Raw genomic sequence first — 22,271 nt, 5'->3', positions numbered from 1 at the left:
GGCATTCTCAGGAGGAGCTTTGGTGTTAACAGAAATGGATGGAGAAGATTTGCCTAATCCCGTGAATTCAGATTCGGTCAAGCGATATTACACTTAAAAAAAATGATGGAAAAAATGAAATGAAAAAATGAAAAAAGAAAAAAAATAAAGGAGGGTTCAAATGAAAACCCAAAATGGGCATCTTGAAACCAAAGGAGGATTCGAGTTGAAAATCCGTAATGGACGGCTCGAATAATCAGAAATTGAAATGGTGGATTCCCTCGGAAGCCTAACGGTTTAGGGAAAGACTCTCATGCTCACATCTTTTGTACGATCTGAATCTTCGAAACACATGTCAACTTTCGAGAAAGATTTGGGGTGAAGAAATAGAAGGACTCAGCATTTGATATTCACTATATTTGTCCATTGTTTTTCTTTGTATATACTTGCTTTCTTGTCCCAAAAGATTGTACTTTCTCATTATCTATCTTCAGTGAAATTTTTGAATTTGATTCAATGTCCTCGCATATATTCACCAAATTACTAATCAATAACAACATCGGTTACTATGCTTTACTCTGAAAAGTGTCAGATTATGGGGATTTTGAAACAGGTGTTCACCAGAGAACACATGCAAAGGCACGCTCCCATCAATCATTAAACAAATCATTGAGGAAAAAGAGGGTTTAAATCAAAGAAATCAGTTTCAACATAATCATACTGTTCCCAAGCAAAGAAGTCCCAATTTAAAGGCATGTAACAAGGAGAGTCCATTCTGAATGAATTTTCTCTGAAAAATCAATCAATGACCAAAGAATCAAAGATGCAAGATAAACTCTCTCGGGGTAGATCAGAAGGACCAAGTCAAAGAATATTTAATGAGAGGTCAAGAAAGTAACCAGGCATGGATAAATGCATAAATATCGCATGTTTCGATCAAAGAGTATGAGAGAGTCTCAATGCCAGGAACGAACTAAGCATAACCCTTTAAACATGCATTTAGATCATTCTTAGAGCATATTGATAACATGAAATCATGGCATATAACCATTTTTACAGGATCTTCAAGACTTATTGAAGCAATGAATCAGTCAACATCAACTGACCGGACTTCCTCATCACGTAGGAGCCGTGTCAACATTAGGATAACCAGTCGTCCTCATCACGTAGGAACCGAGTTATCACCCTTCCTAAAGATGGCCAGAGTTTTTCATCATGTATGAACCGTGTCATCCCCCGGACCAGATCTCTTCATCACGTATGAGCCGTGTCAACCATAGATAACCAGCCGTCCTCATCACGTAGGAACCGTGTTATCACCTTTAGATGGCCAGATCTCTTCATCACGTAAGAGCCGTGTCAACCTGATAACCAGTCGTCCTCATTACGTAGGAACCGAGTTATCATCCCTAAAGATAACCAAATCTCCTCATCACGTAGGAGCCGTGTCACCCTTAGACGACCAGACCTCTTCATTGCGTATGAGCAGTGTCGTCCCCACCAACAAAACTATCCATTTTTTTCAAACCAAAAAGAGGAGAACCAAAAAAAAAAAAAAAACGTGTTTTCTTGTCGTCTTTGCCCTATTCTTGTTAACACAAGAATGTGCAAAGAGGGGCAGCTGTTGACACCCGTTTTTGTCCGGGTTTTGTCCGTTATTTTATTATTATTATTATTATTATTATCGTTATCTTATTATTTTATTATTATTTATTATTACAATTTTTGCAGGCCTAATCCCTAAGCCCAACAGCAGAATTACAAGACTAGAGGCCCAAACTCGGTTGAGGCCCAATACCAATCCCGGCCCACTTGACAACCCAGACTGAACCAACCCATCAGATTAGGGTTTCAAACCCTAAATCAGATTAGGGTTTCAAACCCTAAATCAGATTAGGGTTTCAAACCCTAAATCAGATTAGGGTTTCAAACCCTAAAACAATTTAGGGTTTCAACCCTAATCCCCTAACTACACAGCCGCCGCTCAAGCCAGATTCCAATCCCCAGCCGCACGTTGATCTTCACCAGTCATGCCTGAGCCGCGTGAGCAACCGTGAGCCAACCCGAGCCACCAAGCCAAGATGTCCCGTCGCCGCCGACTGTTCTCCTGCATGAACAGTGACCGGTTCCTGTAAAAACAGTAACCAAGTCAAATAACAGTAGCCGAAATCCGAGAATCCATTTAAAAACAGATTAAATCCCGAAAAATCGGGATGTAATCATGCAAAGTCAGTGAGACCCATCTCCTATTTTTCTAGATATCATCATCTCACCAGATACTCAATAAAGAAGCAAGGGAAACGAAAGAAAGAAAAAAAGAAAAAAACCAGAGGAGACAGAGAGAAATTCGAAATAGAAAAAAAAAAGAGAAGAAAGAAAAGTTTTACCTCCTCCTCGAACCACCACCGTGAACCTCGTTGTGACCTTCTCCGATCTCAGCTAGCCCCGTATCTGAAGGTAAAGCCTTCTCCTCTTCTAGGTTGGTTAGGGTTGGAGTGAGGTGGGTTTTGGGGTTTTGAGTCGCTTAGGTTTTGTAGGTGAGAGAGAGATGAGTTTACTCCCCATGGCCACCGATCCACGGTGGCCGGGGAGTTTTGGGTTCTCTGTTTGCTGGAGAGAGGGGTTGAGAAGGAGAAGTGTTGAGAGCCTTTTCGGCTCTCTGTTATGAGAATGAGAGAGGGAGATCGGCTGAGGAAATGAGGGGGAGAGTATATGATTTTAGGGTTTCAGAATAACCCTTAAAAGGGTTATATTTCAGACGTCGAACGGCGTCGTTTTGAAGCATGAGTGAGGCCGAGTGATGGGATTAAGGGCTAATAGCCCATTTGGTCCTCTTACCTCTGTAATCTTGCACGCGTGTCCTTAGCATTTATGGGTAAACAACAGTTTAGGTCCCCCCAAGCTTCTGTAAGGGTGTAATCTGGTCACTAAAGGAAATCCATGCAATCTTATTTCGAGCCTATAGTTTTATTTTGTTTTGTTTACATCACTAGTCTATATATTATGTAGGTTTTATGATCTTCGAATTTGGACATGTAATTTATGTTTTTCTTCATTTTGGTCACTGGACTGGTTATTGTTAATATTGCTGAAAGTTTAGACATTATACCCTTTATTTATGAAACTTTTATTTTGATCACTACTATCATATTTTGGGTTAAATTTCGATTAATGTCTATTTATTTTACTTTCATTATATTTTAGTCCTTATCTGTTTATTATTACATTTTTATTAAAGTTCGAATTTGGCCATATTATTTTATGCATGTTTCGTTTTAGTCATTGTTTAATATTTGACTTAATTGTGGTTTAGTTCTTTATGTTTTTTCATTTCATTTTAGTCCTATACATGATTTATGGGCTATTTTTAGCTTAGTACATATGCTATTTAGTTTTTTTAGTATGAACTCTGATTTATCTGAAATTGTTATTTTAGTTTTTATTTTCTGTTTCTTTCATTGTAGTCCTTTAAGTTTCTGATTTTACCATTTTTGCTCTGTGAGTTTATGTGTTTGTTATTCTAGTCCTTTTACTTGCTTTTTGATCCTGTTATCTTGGTTTATAATATTTACTTATTTTCATTGTAGTCATTTATATATGAATTTATTATTTGGTTATTTGTATTATGTAAATAATGTTGTTTGTTTCATTTAATGTAAAGATTCTACTTTGCATATTTTATTTATATTTATTTCCATTGTATTTCTCTATTGTATATTATTCGAATAATTTCAAGAACACATATTTATAGAACGGGCGTGGAAAGTATCACTGGATCGAGGTGGTACAATCCGATACGACGTTCAAACTGAATAAATAAAAAATGCAAATTTTCCTTTTACAAGCTTATAGAAATTATTTTATTGTTTTTATTTTTGATTAATTTATTTGATGGTCATATTGTTTAATATTTAAATTTTAATCTTTATTATTATTTCTTCATTGAATCTTAATATGAGTGATGTATGTTTTGGAAAAGTATAATATGATGTATTTTATGTCAATTTTCGTCGTTATCTTTTAATTTAAAGAGAAAATATTCTTTACAAGTAAGAAATAGACGAGGTAGCTTTCCCGGCGGAGGATTGCAAATCTCGAGATTTCTTATCGAGAAAAGGATTTTTTATTTTAACTAATATTCAATAAATAAATCACAATTTATTTATTATTCTATTTTCATAATTTTCATTGTATCAATGGTTGTTATGTTAATATTAACGATACATAAATTAAGCATATCGTATTTTCTACTCATGACGATATTATTTAGTGGTAATTCAAAGATAGGATATACTTTATAGATAAGAAATAGATGAGATAACTTTCCCGTTGGAGGATTGCAAATCTTGAGATTTCTTACCAAGTGAAGTATTTCTATTATTTTAATTTTAACAAAATATTCAATAAATAGATCATTTTTTTTTACTTCATATTCAAATTGTAATTTCCACCATTTACGACGATGTGTAAGCTACACAGTACCAATTTTGGGCGTTGTGGGGTGTTTACCCTTCCCCACACGTAACCGACTCCCGAACCTGTTTTAAATGAATCTTTGGTAACGTAGACCAAATTTTTGTCTTATAAAATTATTTTTCTTAAAATTGTTTTTAAAAGACGTTTTTAGGTATTCGACCTACCTAACCCAAAGGTCGATGGCGACTCTTTTAAATCTTATTCAAATCCGTTCAAAATCACCAATTTTTCCAAAATAAAGTCGTAATCGTTTTTTAAAATAATATTTAATTGTTTTACAAAAAAAATGGTTATGACAAATCTTAGGTTCAATCGAGTTCCGTAAGAAATAAAAAATTTAGCCAATATACATCGAGATGTTGGTAAGCGATCTAGAAAGACAACCTAAAGTTATTTTATGGAAGTTAGTTAATCTTTGATACATATATATGTAAATTTATCAAATCTATCTCAATATATACCATCCATATATATCATATATATATATATATATATATATATATATTTGATTAAGTACATTTATTCTTGATATGTATCATATATATATATATATATTTGATTAAAGAACATTTATTCTTGATATGTATCATATATAAAATGATTAAAAACATTTATAAAATGATCAAGAACATTTATGCTTGATATGTATCATATATATATATATATCATAGACATAATACTTTGTGAGTTAAAATATATGATTGGTGTATGTTTTAGTTAGTGGCATAAATTGGGAATGGTTATAAATGATAATTACATTTTGTGTCAGTGCTCCAATTTTTTGTATTAATTAAATGTTTTGTTTATTTATAGAAGAATTTTATGATTTGAATGTTTGGGTCGTTTAGATGGTTCAGTATAATATATTTGATTTGTCGTTGATCAGGGATTGAATTCAGGATGTTATAATAATTATAACTAAAAAACTATAAATATGATCATATCCAAATAATATCTTTGAAATTTGTAACTTGTTTCTTATACGATTTCTTTTAGTATACTACAAAAAATACAGATGGTACGATATAATATAATATGATACAGGTAACAAGGCTGGCTTAAAAAGTCAACCGCTGAAGACAAAGCAAGTTATGAAAAAAAATTGAAAAAGAAATAGTAACCAAATTGTCGTCGCTGATATCATTTCCAAGTTGTTTATTGTAGGCTGCTAACATCAATTAGAATATGAATACATTTTATAATGAAGAATACTTAAATATAATCTTAATTTTCTTTCTTTATCGCTGACTCGACCATTCTGTTTTGGAACTTTGCTATATTGTCTTCCATGTAGGAAATGATAGAGAAGTATAAAATGTTATCTTATTTGGCTTCTTCCAACAACAACAATGGATTATGTTATACCAATTGAACCACCGTGAATCACCGGTCCATATATTGTACATCAACAAACTATGTTACTCAGATTCAAATTACAAGATTGTATGCAATTTGGGTGTCGTTATACGTACTCCAGACCTCTTCCGCAGGCTACTCTCCCGTTGTCGTTATTTCGTCTATTAAACTCTTAAGCCTCTTGAATTCATCGAAGCCTTTAGAGCTCAACACTCTTCAAACTTCTACAATCTCTTGACATGACTACTGACAGACGCACATGATCTATTGACCGAATCCGTTGTTAGATTTATTTACCATGTCCACCTACAAATAGCCATCAACACCCTAGATCTGACATTAACACTAAAGGCTGGAAGAGGTCTCTCTCTTCGATGATTGTTCTTCCTTTCATCTCGATTGAGTAACCGTGTGCGACTCTCTGTCCAAACTAGAATGGGTGAACCGCTAGAAACCATCCAATCTCATTTCTCTTATCGACAAATATATTAATTTTTTCTGATTATTTCTTATGCACATTTAAATCTTAATCAAAGTTACATTTAAATCTTTGTTGGGAATTGTGAAGTTTGAACGGCAAAACTATTTGGACGAATGAATGCATCATTAACGTGCTACAACAAGCTTCTTCGTTGATAACGACTTGTTTGACAAATATGGAGATGTAATCCTTTATACATAGACTTCAATACTACCAATATGTAGATAACACAGTCAAACAAGGGGAAAAAATACTTGGTCTCCCCAACCATTTGATTTTCTTCTTCTAATTAAGCTTTTTTTCCCGATCTCCATGAAAACTCCAAGCTACGTATCCCAGTTTCTTGCTGTTTTGATCATCCTAGGGTTTGTTCAAGCCACGAGTTGCAGATATCTGGACCCTGCAGCAAGTAAAGAAATCGATCAAAGATTGAAAGACAAGTATTCTGCTGTATTCTTATCAAGCTTGTCTGCCATTCGTAGCCATGGGAAGCCTGTCACCGAGCCAATAACATCATTTCACGCAGTTTCACGTCGACTTGTCCCCGGTGGACCAAACCCTCTTCATAATTGATTAGCAAGAGAAAACAGATGCATAAATCTTTGGATTATTTGGGAGTTTCTTCATATTTTTGTAGCTATGTTATGCGTATATACTAAGCAACTTTCTTCTTAAGAACTAGTTTTTTTTTTTCCTGTTGATCTTATTCATTGGAAGTTCGAAAGATAAAAGAGTATGCATTGTGCTGCTTCGCTATGTATTATTGTTAGTAAATAATATCGTTGTAAAATAATATCATTAGCACTAATTAATAAGTAATAATAAAATAATAAAAGAAATAGAATAATTTAGGGTAAAGTACACAAATGGTCCCTCAACTATAGAATATTACTTTGTTGAGTCATTTGACTATTAAAAGTTACAAAATGATTTTTTAGCTATATGGCTTTACTTTGTTGAGTTTCTCGACTATTAAAAGTTACAGAATGATCACCCGACTATTCATATATTTTAAATCCATTTTTTTCGTTAAAAAATTTACACCTATTCACTATTTACATTACTAACTGCCATATCATCTCGAATCTTATTTCCATATAAATGTATCAAAAATTTATTCAAAATGGATTATAAATGCACCAAAAATATATAATATTTAAACGTTTATGATATGAAGATTAAATAAAAATAAATAAAGTCAAATTCTTTTATCAATGCTTGTATTATGTTCAAGTTGTGGATTTAATTCATTTACTCTAATTTGGCCTTTTCTTTAGTCCCTAAATCTTTTAGATTTTGAAATTACAATACTCAAACAATGACCATTAAGTCAATTTGATATATATATATATATATATATATATATATATATATATATATATATATATATATATTTGTTGAATTAATCACTGATATTCGATCTATTGATTGATTAATCCATATCGGATTTTACAGATACTCATCATAGGGTGACTTTCCCAAACGAGATTGCTCCATTTGTAAACGCCAGAGTTTGAATCCATGACATTTAACTGAGAAATTTAGTGTCTCATTCTACTAGATCAGTTGATTATTGGTTATATGTATGTAATTTAGTTATCCTTCTTTCAAGCCCAACCTTTCAAGTGAGCCTGCATTAGGATCCAAATCACTCCCTCCAACATCCAAGCTATCGTTAACAAGATCATGAAACCTGAAATGTGTATAATAGATAACCCAATAAGACCCTAGGAGAAATGCTGTTAAGTTGGTTTTGGGAATTAAGGAGGAGTTCGGCTACGGTTGCTAGGCACTTCTGTTCGCCATGGGGTTAAATTAGTAGTTAGGTGTCTATTTGCTATATTGGGATTTGTTTGTTTAGGTTCATTGGTTGGTTTTATTTTAGCAGACTCTATTTTCTTTGGGTAATGAAAATTTTGCTCTTAAAGGTTATAAGATTTTGTTTTAAATTCTTTTAAACGTTTATAATATAAAATGTCAAAATTCACCTCTAATATTTAATAGAATAATCATTTTGACATATTTCTTTCGAAATACTTTGACGCTAACATTTTATTTTAAGATAGAATATTATTTTGTTGGATGAAAATCTTTAGTTGACTAATAATCAATGCATGTCGCTCGTATAAGACAATCATGTGTTAAAAGTGATGACGTGACACATAACACATATCGAAAGTGATGATGTGTCATGTGAAACATGTCAAAAATAATATGTAACATGTGTTATGTGTTGGAAATAATAATATGATACATATAATATATCAAAGATGTGACGTATCCTACGTGTTAAAAGTGACAAACATTGGTCCTTCATCAATTAACAATATTTATTCAACCAAAGGTTATATTAACCAAAATAAAATATTGGTAGTGGACGTGTAGGTGGTGAGAGAAGAAAAAAAGCAAAAAATGGGGTGGATTAATGCTGATCGTAGAGAGAGGAAGCATGCAATGTCAGTGAAAGCAAAAACTTTATTTGCATTAGTCCAAAGGCGTGTGGAATTTGAAGAGGCCATATCCTCGCAATTTAAGCACGTGTGTTGAGCAAAGCGGAAGAGGCCGAGTTATTGGCCGTTGGCTGCCAATGAATTTATTTTCTGCGCCTACGTACGCACAGCTGGATTGGAATTCTCTGTCTTTCCTTTTCCTATAAATACATTAAAACCTTTTCTCTGCTTCAACTCTGAATCTTATCATTACTTAAAGGAATAAAGATAAACATAGCTTAACGAGCACGCTTCAAATAAAATTTTATCGATCTATCGAGTTGAGTGTGCTCGACTCGTCATTAACTTGTTTGATAAACACTCCTACTCTCAATCTAATTTGTTTTATTCATAACGTCAATATTCTCATCTTATTAGTCTAATTGATTATTAATACGAACACCCTTTAAATGAGAATCGCTTACTTATATAAAAAAAATCCAGTTTTTAAGTGAAAATTACTTATATATAAGGATTAATTATAAAAATTAAACATAGTTTATGAATTTGCTTATCATAATTGAAAAAGGACGAAAAGATCCAAAGCTTTATGGAGAAGGTAGTTTAGTTTATGTATACATCATGATTACCACATGCTTAACTAAAATTTTAAACTGGGAAAGAAATCGGGTTATTAATGTTAAGAAAACAATTCTTATTTCCAAAAATATAGAATTAATTACTATATGTTATAAAGCTTTTTTGACAAGTTTTCTAATATGAGAAAGCATGCGAATGGAGTGAAGCACCTTCAAAAGCTGAATTCCCATTTGTCCAAAGATATTATATTAAATTTGGAAACAAAAAGAAAGTTGCATTCCCAACCAAATACGTGTTAGATTCCATACAGATATATGTGTTTACGTTTCAAGCTTTAGTGAGGGCATCTATTGTTGCGTTGCAAAATTAAGATATTCAAAAGAATGACATTTTTTTAGAAATAATTTGGGACAATTGCTTTTAAGTCATTATATGTGATTGTACTTATATGAGTTAATTCGATGTGTCGGTGTGACATCTTAAACGTGATTCGGTTAAATTTAAAGAATGTTAGTGTAACACATAATCATCGAGATAATTAACCAATTTTTTTAAAACCTCGTTACTCAAAACCTTTAAAACTTGTTATTCTCATCGTAAAACTAAAATAAATATTAGTTAAATTATATAAAATACGGAGCACCATAGTTTAAACTAAGAACTAAGGTACTATACTCTAGAAGCAACTCGGTACAGGAATCTCTCCGATGAAATTCTTCCGATGTTATCAGAAATATTTGAATGTTGAGTTTGACAAGCTTAATCGCACACAATTACACTACGACAATTCATGTGATTCATAATATAAGCACGCAATACAAGTATAGGCATAGATTAATGAGCAATAACAAGCATGAATCATCTTATCATACATCTCATGATAATAACATATCATGCATCACTACTAATACGAACATCACACGTGCACAACATAGAAGTAGTTGGGTCATACGGTGGTGGTCTACTAAGCATCAAACCAATAATCAATACAATACTCAGTCCATATAACATCAGGCATCCCTCACACGACTCTTCACACAGTACTATCTCGGTCCACATAGCATCAAGTAGCATGAATCACTGATATCCAGTCACTTATCCTACATCACAATGGTCGGGTATTAAACAAGGTCAATGAGACCGCATCAAGAATCATCAAGCAATACACCTAACTCTACATCATGTTCTCCTAAATTAAGTCCTCTGGTCTTGACAATATCCTCTGTCGTGCAATCCTTTATTGTGTAGTTTTCTATCGTGCAGCCGTTTGATGGGTGGTTCTCTGTCGACAGTCCTTCCCCGGGCAGTCCTCTACCGAGAAGTCCTCCGTCGGACAGTCTTCCGAAAAACATGAAGTATGGAAGGGTAGAAGTGTACTCTTTAGTGGTTCTGAGTTCAAGCAGCTACGCAGGAAGCGAATACGTTGTCAATTAGCTAAAAAAAATTTAAACAAATACTACATTGTAATCATTTCTATTATTAAAAAAATCAATTAGTTTCATATATATATATATATATATATATATTCATTCTAAAATGAGAGGTTGTCAAAAGTATGAATTCCAGAGATAGATACCTTTTCTTGTTAAGGAAATGTGAAGAATTTTGGAATCCTTGAGCTTCAAACCCAAGCTCCATCTCCTCTTATCTATAAAATGGCTCGAATTTTCCCAAACTCATTGCATCAAAATTTCAAAAGCTTAACATTCTATCATCTTATTCATTCACTGTTGCGGCTTTCATCACTTGTTAAATCACAGCATGTCAAGAGTCCCCGAACCACTTATCATCGGAAGAGTCATAGGAGAGGTGGTGGACATTTTCTCCCCCACCGTCAAAATGACAGTAACTTACAACTCCAACAAACAAGTCGCCAATGGTCACGAGCTCATGCCCGCCGTCATCGCCGCTAGACCTCGGGTCGAGATCAGCGGCGACGACATGAGACCTTGTTACACTTTAGTAAGTCTTTTGCATTCAATACGATATCAGTGTCTGTCATCTTGCAAACTGCAGTAAATTCTTATTGATTTCCCTTTTGTGTTACCCTTTGACCCTTTGAAAGATCATGGTAGATCCTGATGCTCCAAGCCCTAGTGATCCCTACTTGAGAGAGCATTTGCACTGGTTCGTATATGTAAAATTTGGTGGTATATTCGAGTTAAACCCTACATTTTTGTTCAACATGTATCCTATAGTTTCTGAAATGTAACATGGCAGGATGGTTACGGACATTCCGGGTACAACTGATGCTTCATTCGGTGAGTTTCCCATGATTATATAACCACCCGTATTCGATCTATTAACCAATTAATATGAATCGAGTACTGTAAAAGTCTAATATGAAAGCGATTCTCTCAACCCAGTTTACTTCAATAAAAAACGTGGGATTTGAACACTCGTAATATTAACAATGTAATGAATGGATTATGAACAGGGAGGGAAGTTGTTGCCTACGAGACTCCAAAGCCAACAGTAGGGATCCATAGGTACGTGTTCATGTTGTTCAAACAGAGTGGGAGACAAACGGTGAGGCCACCATCTTCAAGGGATTACTTCAACACCAGGAGGTTCTCCGCCGACAATGGCCTGGGACTTCCGGTGGCTGCTGTGTACTTCAATGCCCAGAGAGAAACTGCTGCAAGATCAAGAAGATGAATCCGATATTCTCCATAATCATAATACTAATCATTAAATAAGTAATGGAGATCAAGATGTTTAGGGTTTAGTACGCGGGGTAATCTTGTACTGTTTGTGTTTTAACTTTATATGTAATCATTAAAAAAGTAATGGAGATCAAGATGATAAGTCATTTGACCGTCTTCTTTACAATGCACCATAGAAAGATCTCTATTTGAGAAAATAAACTTTGACAAACATTATTTCAAATTTTTTCCCAACTTCACTAGTTGATCAATTTTGCCCATTTTCCCCATTCCTTTGGCGGGCATTGGCAAGCTATGGAAACGACTCTATCACTATGATGTATCACGAAAATAACAGAAATTTCAAGCTTGTTCTATTGGGGGATAGGCTTTTGGACTTTTTACTCTTCACAATTATTATCTGGACATATCTTACTAGGACGCAAACCTAACAAAACTGACTTTTCGTTTCCTTTGTACAATGGTTGACTTATTCGAAATTTCAAAACATTAAATATTATGGACATAAGTCTACTAAAATTTTCGTGATTTTAGTTATTGAAATAATGATTGGTTTAATATGGTAAATGAGATGATGGAATTTTGAATTCAGTGGATTGACTTCATTCCAAATGGATTCATGCAAGCGGTGACATCTCATCTCCTTTTTTGAAAGAAAAAAAAAATTGATTCCGAAGACAAAAGGAATACTCCATTAATGAAGATAATTATTATTTGTTTTCTCTAAATAAGGAGCAAACGTAGTATAATTTATAAAATGACGTCTCTTCTTGCATGATATCTTGTCTAAAGGTTTTCCACCAACTTATTTTGGCAAAGGTACCTGTGATATTATTTTGTTCTCTTTTGATCAGTCGAATTTGTACCCCTCAATCTTCTTGCAAGAGCATTGCTATCATATCCACAAGGACATGTCCTTGTAGTGAATTGGAAATTTCCTCTACCTCAGTATTGTCCACCTCCACTTCAAGTTTACAGATATTCAATCTTCAGGCATGATAAATTATTTGAAGAGTTGTCGCCTATAATTCGGCTAAAAGGATCGAACAACTCCCCAAACTCTTGGAGAATCCAAAATCCAGTCCCATCTGAATTTGTCTTCGTCCACCCAGCTTCTGCTCATCTGCATACTATGTTATGCCTAAGTTTTTTAGGCCGAGTCCCCTCTCTTCAATCGGGCGTTGCAACGTTTCTCTTTTAACGAGGTGAATTCTTTATTTTGTCACAGATGATCCTCATACAAAATTGCGGATTAATTTCTCCATTTCCTCACACACTCTTAGGAACCCAAGCTAATTGCATTGTATAGTTCGATAAAGCCCGTAAGACTGGTTTCGACAAGACACCCACGCAACCGAGATCGCACATATCAAATAGCCAACAATCTAGCCCTGTGACAAGTGGTATAAGAATTAGTTTTACGTTAAAACGAGGTGCACCGCAACACATCGAGACAGCAGGATCTGATGGGGTCGAGACCCACAATGCTGGAAAGAAGAGAAGCATCGTAGACGTCATCACATCAATCCAGAAGAAAATCACCATGCCGGAAGTCTCTGTGACAGGTGCGACCAGCAAGGGATAACGTTTTGTTAGCCCATCCAGATAATGTTCCTCTCATTTTTTTGGAGAATATAGGAAGTAGCTTTGTTATCACAAATTTACCTCTTCAAATCATAAATCAATCAAAACCCATTTATTGGGGATTGCATTTAGTTATAGTTATAGATAGGTTTAACTATCAATAATCATTTTCATTAATATGTAAAAACAGCTGAGCCTGGATTTCGATCAACACAAACCAAAACACCTGTCTTGTAAATGTGTTTGTAACATGTCTTTTTACCACGGAGACAATCTTACGGGTCGACCAAGTCAATGCCCGAACCACAATCTCCAATGGGAGAACAAAAACACTCCCATTCTCTATCTCGTAAACTTTCATGTCTGTTGCTGTTTTAACTATGCACACTGCCTTACTTGGCTGTCCGGCTATGTTCCGGCGACAGAAGCTTTGATTTTCTGAATTGTGCAGGAAATAAGATTACTAACAGTTTCCACCGTTAGTTTTGCAGTGGGAACGTTGTTCACCAGAATCTGGAATCCTATTGTAAGTAGGCATCCACCACCTATATTCCCATTGAACTCGTTTTTCACCAAAGGCCCGCCATGATTACTCGGTGAAGTGTACGGAAGGATTGCAAATCCGGATGGTAAGAGTGCCACGTATGCTGAATCGCCACCATTCATCACCGCACTCATTGATGATATGTCGACGGGTGCATAAACTATGAATGCTTCACAGGCATTACTCCATGTTTCTTGTAAAATCACCATGTTCTCGTTTGCATTAATGGCCTGCAAGGGAACACCACATCCCAAACAGAGAAAACGAATGAGAAAAATTGCAGATTTCTGCAGTCGAATTCGAAGAAATCTCGAGAGTGAAAACTTACACTGCCACGAAGAAGAGAGACGCAATTACCATGTTCCATGCCCTTGGCAATATGGATCATCTCTTGTACAGGTCCACCATGGGACAAAATGTCCCATTCGCTCCGCATCCGTTCATCCCGCAAGAAATCAAACAGACGTTTTCGCGTCATCGGCATCCAAACAGAAGTAGCAGCACTCAACACAACACCATGAAGCTCACCAGGATCATTTATATTCTTCCGTGTCATCTCCCTTACATCTTCACCAACATTACCAACACTAAGCTTCTCCCATTTATGAATTTTTGAAGCACAAACTCCGGCGCAGAAGTTATACGTCATGCGCCGTGCAAGCTTTAACATGCTTTTCTTCCCATCTGGTGTTATTTCTATGGCACAGATAGTGGTATTAAGCAAGGAAAGTCCAAATTTTCTTTTAAGAATGAAAGGGTGATGTACAAGCTAAAAGAACCTGTATTATTTTCACCTGGGGCGTCTTGGGACATCAGTATTGCCATGTAGTCACACTTCCTTTGCAGAGTGGCAAGCCACCTGTGTGCACCAAACCCGAAACCAGAACTGAGTAATGGTCGTAAGAGATGGTGAACAGCACAGTCGTCGTACTCCGAGTGTTCTACGCATGTAACCTGCATTTAAATATTTGTAAGGATATCAATGAAACTTCAAAACACCAATGCATGAAAGAAGAGAAAAGATCAGAGCAATCACCTTTGAGCACTTATTTTCCACATCTTGGTTAAGACAGCCAGAGGGAAGCCTCCTGCAGTTTGGAAACATCTGTGTATCTGCAGCCCCTTGGCTAACATCGATTGAAACATCGACCACAGCCCATACACCCTCGGAATGCTGCTTGCAAAACCGGATGAATCTCACTCGACGGACAGGAACCAAATTGAGATTTTCATCAAGTCCAGGCTAAGCAGCAAAAGAAACAAAGATGGTTGAGAAAAACACTAGTAACTCGTTGTCTCTGGTTCCACCAGTACCACGGGAGAGCACATCAATGGTTGCTGCTCTGGAGATCATGCACGGAAACATTTCCGATCAACGATTCTATTCATATAAAGTAGCATAAAAAGAACTTGTTAAACAACAATTCAAATACTTGATCTGAAGATTTAATCAATAAAATCGGACACTGCAACAAGTCAATGGAATGCTTACCGCATCCATCAATGCGTCTACAAGAGCCAAACAACGAAAGGTAAACCAGTCCAGTTGCCCGTGTAGCATCGATTACATAGCCGCTTGGTTTCATACCAATGCTAGAGGAGATAGTCCTCCTGTACTCCTGAAAGTTCAAAGATTCCATCACACCATCCAAGCCTTTTATCCAAAGAGGATTATCCATCTGTGCCATCTTAATTAATTCATCCATAACTAACAAAGCAACATCAACAAAAGCTGACTTGTCATATTGCAATTCATCGACCATGGGTTTCACTAACGGCATCATGGAACCATCACCATAATCGAACCCCATCGGCGATGTAGTGCCTGCATTGTTCAGGCCACTAAAACCATTCCTTCCAACTACAAGCTCTAAATTTGAGTTTAAGCCCTGAGAAGGAATAGGCCTGCCTATGAACTTGTTTGATAGAGCACATATCCGGCTAAGCTCATCCTTTAAGCGAGCATTCTCAATCCTAAGCTGGTGCTGTTCGTAAGATATTTCACCAGGCACTGCAGGACCACCACAACCGTTGCATACTGGAGTAGTCATGGAATGCTTCAACAAGTCATTCTCGGCACGGAGTTTATCGTTTTCTTGCATAAGAATTCCATTTTCATGGCGTTCCAATTGGGTTTGGAATTTCAAGCACAAGTCTTAGAATTCAACCATCAATATTGTACAGTAAAAGAAAATAAGATCGTCCACTTACCTTCATCTGAGTTCTCCTGTTTTGAAACCAAAATTTTATTTGGTTGCCCTCAAGGCTTAGTCTCCTGCTAAGCTCCATTCTTTGTTTTTCATCGGGGTGAGGACACTCCTTGAAGAAACTAGAGAACAGAAGAAACAAACTTCAATGAGCAAACCCATAAAAAGAAAATCTTGAGTGAAATGAAATATGAGCAAGCATACGATTCAAGCTCCTGTATTTGACGTGGAGTGTGCCTGTGATACTTCTTCTTCTTTGGCGGTCCGTCGGCGGCGGCAGCATCCTGATCATCACCGGAAACAACTTCAAAATTATCACTGCCGGGACCTACTTTCATATCCATCTTCCCAACTAAACCCGGATCAAAGCTTTCCCCATTCAGTCCCATCTCACCATGTACATCCATTCTTTTCTGCACCAAAACAATCAAATAGAGAATGGCAGTCTCTTTGTCAACGCCCATGCATGACAAATTGCACCTCTCTCAATAAAAAAAAGTCAGTTTAAGAAAAGGAAAAAAAGTGGAGGAACAGAAGAAAGAGACCTTTTTATCTTATAATAATATATAATCAAAGAGTTCACACCTTTTTTATGTCGCAGCAATGTCTAGCGTCTCAGCCTGAGAAATCCCTGAAACGTCATGGAAACACTGACAAATATAAAGAAGAAAAACCTAAAAGCATGAAAAAAACCCAGTTCATCACTCTCTCTTTGTTCCAGTGCAAGTAAAGAAAAGAAACAGGCTGTAAGAAGTAAATGCACTTAAACAAAAACTAAGTGAAGAACAAAGAAAAAATCCAAAACCATCACGGGGATTGAAAAGGAAGAAAATAAAAGGTAATACCTTTTTAAAAAAAGAAATTGACAGTAAGAAAAAGTCAATGTTCATGTACAGTGGGATAGATACAGGCTATCATCAGATCCTTCTCTCTTTAATTGTTGGTATCTGTACAAGAAGTAGAAGGACATAAACCACACATAAAAGTTCTTTGTTTTTTTTTTTTGTTTTAAATTGAAGGAAGCCAAAGAAAATTCGCGAGTAATTACTAATTAAAATGGTGGTTTGATCGTTGGAAGCGGTGAAGTACTGAAGCTGAGAGAGAAATCAATAGTCAAACTGGATAATGCTTTGTTTAATATCTAAAGAGAAGATGAAAAGTATCTTATAAACCCTTATGAACACTGCAGCTTTCTCTTTCTTCTTTTTCTTCTTGGTTTTCCCCATGAATATAAATATTAAAGCGGGTTTTGGGATGTCCGCCTTTGCGTCCTTCCACGCGCCGCTTGTTGTTTTTTTGACGGTCTCAATCTTGTATTGTGGATACTCCATACGCCTACAACTTCCTATCTGGAAGTGGACACGTATAACAAAGACGATACTCCGGGTCTTAGAGACACAGTTTGGTGTCAAAATCGTACTTTTGTATTTATAAATGGGGATACGGTCTCCATTCCTAAAGTTCAATTCGATCGTACGAACTAAAGCACCTGATGATAAAAGAATTATAATTGTTTTTCGAAGTTTCAGATTCTAACATTATAATTGTTAGGATTATAAATATTAAATGTCAAATAATTAAAAGAATATTATCTTATACATATCTTAAATTAATAATAAAAAAAGAAATCTAATTTGATCGTGATACTAGATTTCCCTCTTAACACTAAAATAACCATTAATTATTTAATAACATTTTAACTCAATAATTAAATGACATAATACTAAAAAAATATTCCTAATGTACAATAAAATATTAAGGGATGATGTGACAATATTACGTGTATATAAATGATAACATAAGTAATAACTGAGTATGTCACATTATCTTTCTAAATATATATGACTTGTCACGTTAGTAAAAAATCATTGACTATTAATCAATTTATTATGTTATAAAATAAAATATTGAAAGTCAGAATACTTGAAAAAAGAAAAACAACAAAACGTCTATATTATCAAACATTAAGAGTCAATTTTGACGTATATCTAACAAAATTAAACTCTTAATTTATTTATTCAAGTTTTGTTGGATCATACATAAGAAATATCATTATTTTTTATTGAATCTAATCTGCTAAATTGTTATACTGATTGAAACAATTAAAATTAACGTTTTATTAATTAAATAATAATTCACATCAGAACAATTATATGATTAAATTTTTATATAATATACTTTTATAAATAATAATGGGTTGAAAATTTAAATTAAGCGTTAGAATTAAAAATATATATATCAATATTCTTTAAAATGATATCAAATTAATCTTTTATATTTTATATATAAATTTTATATTAAAAAATTCAAAGTTTTTATGTGTCAATTAACACTCATAATGTAACACTCATTTCCCGTATACGTTTTCATACACAAGTTACAGATGCTACATAACTTTTAAAACATTCCACTTTTGAAAAACCAGTAAAAATTTTATTTATATTCATAAAACATTTTAATTTAATAATAATAATCATTAACTTTTAGTATGTAAACAAATCTTAAGGTTTGAACCTTTTAAATTTTACATCGTCGTAAGTCAAATACTTTTCAGAGCATTATCATAAGTCTATTACATGCCATCTAATAATATTAAAAGTAGACATGTTTGTCATACAGTTACTGATGAGACAATCTTTGATTGACGATGTCAGTTGTACTCCTTACTCCGCTCCTACTAATACCTACGCATGAAATCAACACACGCTAAGTAATCACTTAGTGAGGCATAATAATAATGAGGTAAATTTTAAAACATAATTATATCATAACTATCAAAATACGAATGAAATATTAAAACTCGTTATAAATTTCTTAGTTTTGCACACATAGTGCCGATACGGTAATTCACAAACTCATTGTGAATTACGTAGGTTGCACGCATAGTGCTGATACAGTAATTCACAAATTCTTTATGAATTGCGTGTGTTGCACACAGAGTGCCAATACAGTAATTCACAAACTCATTATGAATTACTTAGGTTGCACACATAGTGTCGATACGGTAAATACAACGTATACCATAAACAAAATGCATCTATGACTATCATAACATATATGATGCAGGGGGATCCGAGACAGATGATGCTGAGCTGTCAGATTGCACGTTGATGGCGCTGAGATACCATGAGTTGGCAGATCAGCGCAAAGGCGGGAATTGATTGTGACATGTTCCTCATTGGGGTCGTTTTGAGTATGTTTCAGTCTTTTGGCCATAACTTTGGCTACAGGTGTCAGAATCGTGCATAAGACCCCAATCTGGAAAGCTCTTTTCGACGCGCACGCTCTCCACATGGAGCTATGCTCCATGTGGCCTTTTTTTCAACCTCAAATTCTGCCGTTTTCCCCTCCGAATCACTAGATTTAGTTATTTTTTACTATTTATGGTAATATTTCGATTGTTAATTAGGAAGGCAATTTAAATCCGATTTAGGCCGGATTTTTGGGAGATTGCTTATTTTATTTCGAATTTCAATTTAGAGTGATTTTCGGGATTTTGCTATTTTTGGCAAAATTCGAATAAAGACGATTTTTTTGCTATAACAGTCCGGCTTGTGGACTGCTTTTTGCATTGTTTGTTTTTATAATATTTTATTAAACCCTAGAGACTTTTTTTCTCTGGTTTTTGGGTGAATTTTCTCTTGTGAATCGTCTGTCGGAACTAGCCTACAGGATAATCACTATTCTGTCTGGCGTCAGTTGGTATCAGAGCTTCAACATCTTCTTAGGAAATTTCACCAGTTTCAATGGCTGGAGGTCGTGGTCGTCGTGAGCAGGTTCCAAATGAGGAAGCCCAACGCCGTGATCGCAGCGTTCAGGATGTGATGATTGCGGATTTGCAGAGGCAAGTCGCAGAATTAACCCAGCGCCTGGCGGCGCAGGATTTCGAGGATCGTGAGGCCTCTGATCACGATACCAATTCCACTTTCGAAAAACCATATCACAATCGCGCAGGATTCCGGGGCGTAGGATTTCGGGAGCACCGTGGTCGGGAGGAGCGTCATGGAGACCTCGGTTTTCGGGTCGATCTCCCTGAGTTTTCTGGTACGTTACAGGCCGAGGGATTCGTGGATTGGATTAATGAAGTGGAGCGTATTTTTGAATTTAAGGAAGTCCCCGATCGTGTGAAAGTGAAACTGATCGCCATCAAACTCAAGGGCAGAGCATCTGCGTGGTGGGAACAGTTACGACGTTCACGAGAAAGACAGGGCAAAGCCAAGATCACTGATTGGGAGAAGATGAAAAAGAAGATGAAGGGCCACTTCCTTCCCTTCGGCTACACGCAAACCTTATTTCAACGACTTCATGCGTTGAGGCAGGGCGCGCGATCAGTCGATGATTACACGGAGGAGTTTTACCAATTGGTCGCCCGGAACGATTTATCTGAGACGGAGGAGCAGATGGTGGCGCGATATTTGGGGGGTTTACGCCAGCCCTTGCAAGATGTCCTCAGCCTTCATTCATTGTGGAGTGTTTCGGAAGCAAACCAGCGTGCACTTGCTGTTGAAAAATAGCAAAACAGGAGACCAGTGATCAGGAGCGATCACAACAGTCGACCAGTTCGCCCTCAAGAGTCCCGTCCTACTCAGCAGCCACCGTAGGGTAATTCTAACCCTACTATTAGATGTTTTCGTTGTGGTGAACAAGGGTATAGGGCGACTGATTGCAGGAAGCCTGCTAGTCAAAAGGGCAAAAATTTGTTGATTGAGGAAAACGTGGAAGACGAGACTGAGGAGATTGGCGAACCCGTGTATGACGATGATGAGACTGATGATGTGCTGTATGGAGATGGTCATGAGACTCTGGTCGTTCGCAAGAGTCTACTTACCCCCAAGGGCGATTCAGGGGACGATTGGTTGAGAACCAATATTTTCCACACGACTTGCACAGTTGCAGATAAAGTCTGCAAAATGATCATTGACAGCGGCAGTTGTGAGAATGTAGTGTCCGAGGAGGTTGTCCAGAAATTGCAGTTGAAGACGGACCGTCATCCTAAGCCATACAAGTTTTCATGGCTAAATAAAGACAGTGAGGTAACAGTTGATAGGCGATGCCTCGTGTCTTTTTCAATTGGTAGAAAATATTTTGATAATGCCTGGTGTGATGTTGTGTCTATGGATGCGTGTCATATATTGTTGGGTCGACCTTGGCAGTATGATCGCAGTGTCATTCATGATGGACGGAAGAATACATATTCCCTTAGCATCAAGGGAAAAAAGATTGTGTTGGCACCCCGGCGGGAAGGACTTACTCCTACCCCAGTAACCCATAATACTAATCTGCTTTCTATGTCCAAGTTTTTAGATGAGATTGAGCATGGCGGCGTGGTCTATGCCTTGCTACCTTGCGAGAACAATGCAGTAGACGTGGATACAGATTTACCAGTAGAGGTGTAGCGGCTGCTAGCAGAATTCTCTAACTTGATGCCAGAGGATCTTCCTCCTGGACTACCACCTATGAGGGATATTCAGCATCAAATTGACCTTGTTCCTGGGTCAAGTTTGCCAAATCGACCAGCATATCGCCTCAGTCCCAAGGAGGCCGAAGAGTTGCAGCGACAGGTGGAAGAGTTGTTGGAGAGGGGCTATATCCGAGAGAGTATGAGCCCATGTGCAGTCCCTGCTCTGTTAGTGCCAAAGAAAGATGGTTCTTGGCGTATGTGTGTTGACAGCCGAGCGATCAACAGAATTACAGTGAAGTACCGGTTTCCAATTCCCCGTCTAGATGATATGTTGGATCAGCTATCTGGTTCTAAGATCTTCTCAAAAATTGACTTTAAGAGCGGTTACCACCAAATCAGAATAAGGCCTGGAGATGAGTGGAAGACGGCATTTAAAACGCCACAAGGGTTGTATGAGTGGATGGTCATGCCTTTTGGGTTATCCAATGCGCCCAGTACATTCATGAGATTTATGCATCAGGTCTTGCGGCCTTTTATGGGGAAATTTG

General features: G+C 36.2%; 1 protein-coding gene and 1 pseudogene across 1 annotated transcript; one reads left to right on the top strand and one right to left on the bottom strand.

Moving 5' to 3' along the window:
- Positions 1-11,040: 11,040 nt before the first annotated feature.
- LOC120207111 (CEN-like protein 1) lies at positions 11,041-12,083 on the top strand. The gene is made up of 4 exons (XM_039206636.1): positions 11,041-11,283; positions 11,387-11,448; positions 11,542-11,582; positions 11,759-12,083. Exons 1-4 carry the CDS (start codon positions 11,083-11,085, stop codon positions 11,977-11,979), a joined length of 525 nt encoding a protein of 174 aa, XP_039062567.1. The 5' UTR covers positions 11,041-11,082; the 3' UTR covers positions 11,980-12,083.
- A 1,896-nt stretch (positions 12,084-13,979) lies between these two features.
- Positions 13,980-16,786, bottom strand: LOC120207112 (annotated as a pseudogene).
- Positions 16,787-22,271: the final 5,485 nt, after the last annotated feature.

This window comes from Hibiscus syriacus, unplaced genomic scaffold (assembly GCF_006381635.1).
Source record: "Hibiscus syriacus cultivar Baekdansim isolate YM2019G1 unplaced genomic scaffold, ASM638163v2 tig00014355_pilon, whole genome shotgun sequence".
Lineage (NCBI taxonomy): Eukaryota > Viridiplantae > Streptophyta > Magnoliopsida > Malvales > Malvaceae > Hibiscus > Hibiscus syriacus.
This window is presented reverse-complemented; position numbering and strand designations above follow the sequence as displayed.

Bases quoted from the DNA above. Each gene is read 5' to 3' on its own strand.
- LOC120207111 (XM_039206636.1), top strand. From the start codon at position 11,083: ATGTCAAGAGTCCCCGAACCACTTATCATCGGAAGAGTCATAGGAGAG. The intron at 11,284-11,386 runs GTAAGTCTTTTG...ACCCTTTGAAAG, and splicing joins TGAGACCTTGTTACACTTTA to ATCATGGTAGATCCTGATGC. The intron at 11,583-11,758 runs GTGAGTTTCCCA...GATTATGAACAG, and splicing joins TACAACTGATGCTTCATTCG to GGAGGGAAGTTGTTGCCTAC.